This window comes from Protomyctophum parallelum (genome assembly GCF_964188405.1).
Source record: "Protomyctophum parallelum genome assembly, chromosome: 5".
Lineage (NCBI taxonomy): Eukaryota > Metazoa > Chordata > Actinopteri > Myctophiformes > Myctophidae > Protomyctophum > Protomyctophum parallelum.
The window spans coordinates 25,939,266-25,942,932 of record NC_139702.1 but is presented as its reverse complement, the minus strand read 5'-3'; the positions used below and the strand labels follow the sequence as shown (position 1 = coordinate 25,942,932).

General features: G+C 50.6%; 1 protein-coding gene across 1 annotated transcript; it reads right to left on the bottom strand.

The window, feature by feature from the left end:
• Nucleotides 1-1,621: 1,621 nt before the first annotated feature.
• LOC310858285 (sodium- and chloride-dependent creatine transporter 1-like) lies at nt 1,622-3,427 on the bottom strand (the record flags this gene model as incomplete). The annotated part of the gene is made up of 1 exon (XM_083764391.1): nt 1,622-3,427. The coding sequence occupies exon 1, from the start codon at nt 3,407-3,409 to the stop codon at nt 1,622-1,624; it is 1,788 nt and encodes a 595-aa protein (XP_083620517.1). The 5' UTR covers nt 3,410-3,427.
• Between the last annotated feature and the right edge of the window lie 240 nt (nt 3,428-3,667).

Below are 3,667 nucleotides of genomic sequence, written 5' to 3'. Positions count from 1 at the left end.
AATGTTCTAAATCCTAGAGCTTTCTGAAAATCGTATGTCGCTATAGATAACATCTAAATTGACATAGATCACTTGGTTTCTTTCTAGTTTAGTTGCTGAATATGTCATTATGACATCAGTCAGACTTAAAGGAGAATGCCATGTTAGAATGCTTTCTTATCTTTCTTACCTTTCTTTGTAGTTGTTACGTCCCCAAAGAGGTCCAGGTGTTTTTTTGTGCAAAAACTCCTTATTGGCTATTTCCCCTACCATAAGCCCTCAATGAATTGCATTGCATTGAATGGGAATTGAATGGGGCGTTATGCTAATTTGCTTATTTCCATCGAAAGAAGTAGTAAAGTGTGCCGCTTGGGATATTATTTACATTATGAAGAGAGGATATATACAAAGAAATTATAATTTTGAGCGATGGAAATAAGCAAATTAGCACAACACCCCATAGCTCCATTCAATTCCCATTCAATTCATTGAGGGCTTATGGTAGGGGAAATAGCCAATAAGGAGCTTTTGCACAAAATAACACCTGGACCTCTTTGGTGGGGACATAACAACTACAAAGAAGGTAAGAAAGCCTTTTAGTATGGAATTCTCCTTTAACCACTTCTGCCCCAATCTGGTAAATTCCAGTGGAATTCCCATTGAAGAGTTTTGACAATAACAGTCAACATTATTCAGATTCAGAATCAGAATCATGTGATTGTGACAATCTTTATTGTCACATCACATTACAAGTAAGGTGTGTGAAATTCTTTGTAGTGCAAGCTCATCATTGCAATTAAAAAGATGGAGACAGGAGAGCATAAAGTGCATAATATGACTAAGTGCATAATAAATAAATTAAATGGCCTGAGCTTTGAGCAGCTAAAAAGTGGCACGTGTGCAATGTGTGAATTGACTGGATGTCATGTGTTATGGCGATGTCTGTCAAATCAACATACTGTAGGCCTTTGCCACTAAGACAATTACAGGTAAACAAGGATAGAATGTCAAAACCCTCATAGCCACATGACCTCTGAGATCACCTAATTCGGTGAAAACCGGCAAAAAACAAATCTTTCGCATTTTGTTCGATGTGATTCCAATTTGAGGCGTGTCGTTTGATTTGATGTGAATACCACTGACCACGCCTCTCTCAGATGTATAAAGGCACACAGAGCAGCCCGAGAACGTAGTAGCGCTGACCATAGCACTATGTCACGTGAAGCTTGGGCAATCAAACATGGATTCCATCACGCTTGTGGCATTATTTTGTTGACCAATCAAATCCAGATGTTACATTCCCAATTCTAATAAAAGATAGGCCACTATAGCTCCCACGATCTCCGGAAGGCAGTTCCTCATCATTGTAGCAGCAGTAGTAAACAATAAAATATCTGCATAATGAACAATAACAAAGAAACTAGACAAGCGCTCCCTTGTCTAGATGACGCCCGTCATGTCGTCTTGTATAATAAAATGTGCCCATCGTCAACAAGTGCCTCTATAGGCTGTGGAGCGATGCGATCAGTTTTCATAGCACTAATTTGACGGAGATTATCAATCTCCGTCTCGGGCACATGAACTTGAGTGTCAGAGCCAGCTAGGGGTTGTCCTTGAAATTAAACGGTTTGAGAAAACGGTCCTAGACGCTCTCATGTCGTGACCTGATGATGGGCAGCGTTCTCTCATCGTCCGCGGCGGAGTTGTCCGAGTTGGACGAGGGTCTCTGGTCGTCGTCCGTCCCCGGCGACGCGGACGAGCGCGCGTCCGCGTCTCGGGACATGTACTCCAGATGATGAGGGCTCCATACCGGAGCGGTCAGCTTCACCCAGCGCTCCCTGAACGTGCCCTTGGCTCTCAGGAGCTTGTAGACGGTGAAGAAGGGTATGCACAGCATGGAGGACAGAGCCAGACACCAGCCGATCGCCTGTCCCCACCACGGATACTTGTACGTGATGTTGTAGGTCAGCGGCTGATAGTTGACCAGGTTGAACAGGAAAATGGCCATGCAGATACTGGGCGTGATGAAGCACCAGCACCACTTCATCCACGGACACGGCCTGTAGCCGATCATGCGCGCGACGTCGTCCATGAAGCGGTCGGCCCCGTAGACCCAGGCGACCACCATGCACTGCCAGAACGCCTGCCAGAGGAGGGTCATCCCGCTGGCGGAGTAGAAGTCAAACATCTGGAACACGTACATGCCCCCCTGCGTGATCATGGAGAGGTCGATGAGGAGCCACAGCGCACAGAACACCCCCACGGAGATCTCCCGCCGGTAGCGGTGGCAGTATTTGTCCGGGAACAAGTCGAGGATGCCCGTTATGAAGCCCTCGACGCCCACGAACTGGCTGTCCAACCCCAGCAGGAGCAGCATGAAGAAAAACAGGACGGCCCAGAAGGGCGCGAAGGGCATCAGGCTCACGGCTTTGGGGTACGCGATGAACGCCAGGCCAGGCCCCGACTCGGCCACCTGGGAGATGTGCACGTTCTGCTCGTGGGCCATGAACCCCAGGATGCTGAAGACCACGAACCCTGCCAGGAAACTGGTGCCGCTGTTTATCAGCGCCAGGACGAAGGTGTCCTTGTAGCAGTCGTAGTGGAACCTGTTGTAGCTGCCCAGGGCGTTCAGCGCGCCCAGCCCGATGGCGTAGGAGAAGAAGATCTGAGTCCCGGCGTCGATCCACACCTGCGCCTGGCCCAGCTTGGACCAGTCGGGCTTGAGGTAGTACACGATGCCGTCGGACGCTCCGGGAAGCGTGACTCCTTTGACCAATAAGACGAAGAGGATCACGTAGGGGAAGGTGGCCGTGAAGTACACAACCTTGCCGCTGGACTTGACGCCCTTCCACACACACAGGTACACGACGACCCAGACGGTCAGCAGACACAGCAGCAGCTCCCAGTTGATGGTGCCGGGCTCGTGCAGGCCGCCGGAGATGTTCAGCACCTTGTTCTCCCAGAACTCCACGATGGACGGCCGCAGGTCCCGACAGGTCACGTTGTTGAGACCTCCCTGGGGGTTGCTCTGACAGTAGCTCTCCACGGCGGTGTTGTTCACGCACCTCTCCGTGTTCCAGTCGTTGTCGCAGGTGGTCCACGGGAGGGTGGAGGCCATGGACTTGACGAAGTAGTAGAGGGCCCAGACCAGGACCATGACGTAGTACGCGTTGCACCAGAACACGATGACCATGGACGCGACGCCCAGGCCCTTGAACAGTGGGGCGATGTTCCACACGTCGATGCTCCCCGCCTTCATGAACTGGCCCATGGCGATCTCCAGGAAGAAGACGGGGATGGCGCCGGCGAACACCATCAGCACGTAGGGGATGAGGAAGACGCCGCCGCCGTTCTTGTAGCACAGGTAGGGGAAGCGCCACACGTTGCCCAGGCCCACGGCGAAGCCCACGCAGGCCAGGATGAAGTCCATCTGATGGGTCCACGTCTCTCTCTCTTCCGGCGGCCGGCGGCCATTCTCCATTCGGTCACCAAAATCACCTTCACTTTATACCCGGAGGGGTTTAACACTCAATCCGATTGTCAATACTTTTTGTGGGAGGTCTCCTGCGGTGTCCCCCCCCAGGTTCTTGGTTCAGGAACCGTCTTTAATGTCTCTTAAAAAACTCCAAAACGTGATGCTTTGTACTTATTTCTCTAAAGTTAGTACTTGATTCACAAAAATGTCTAA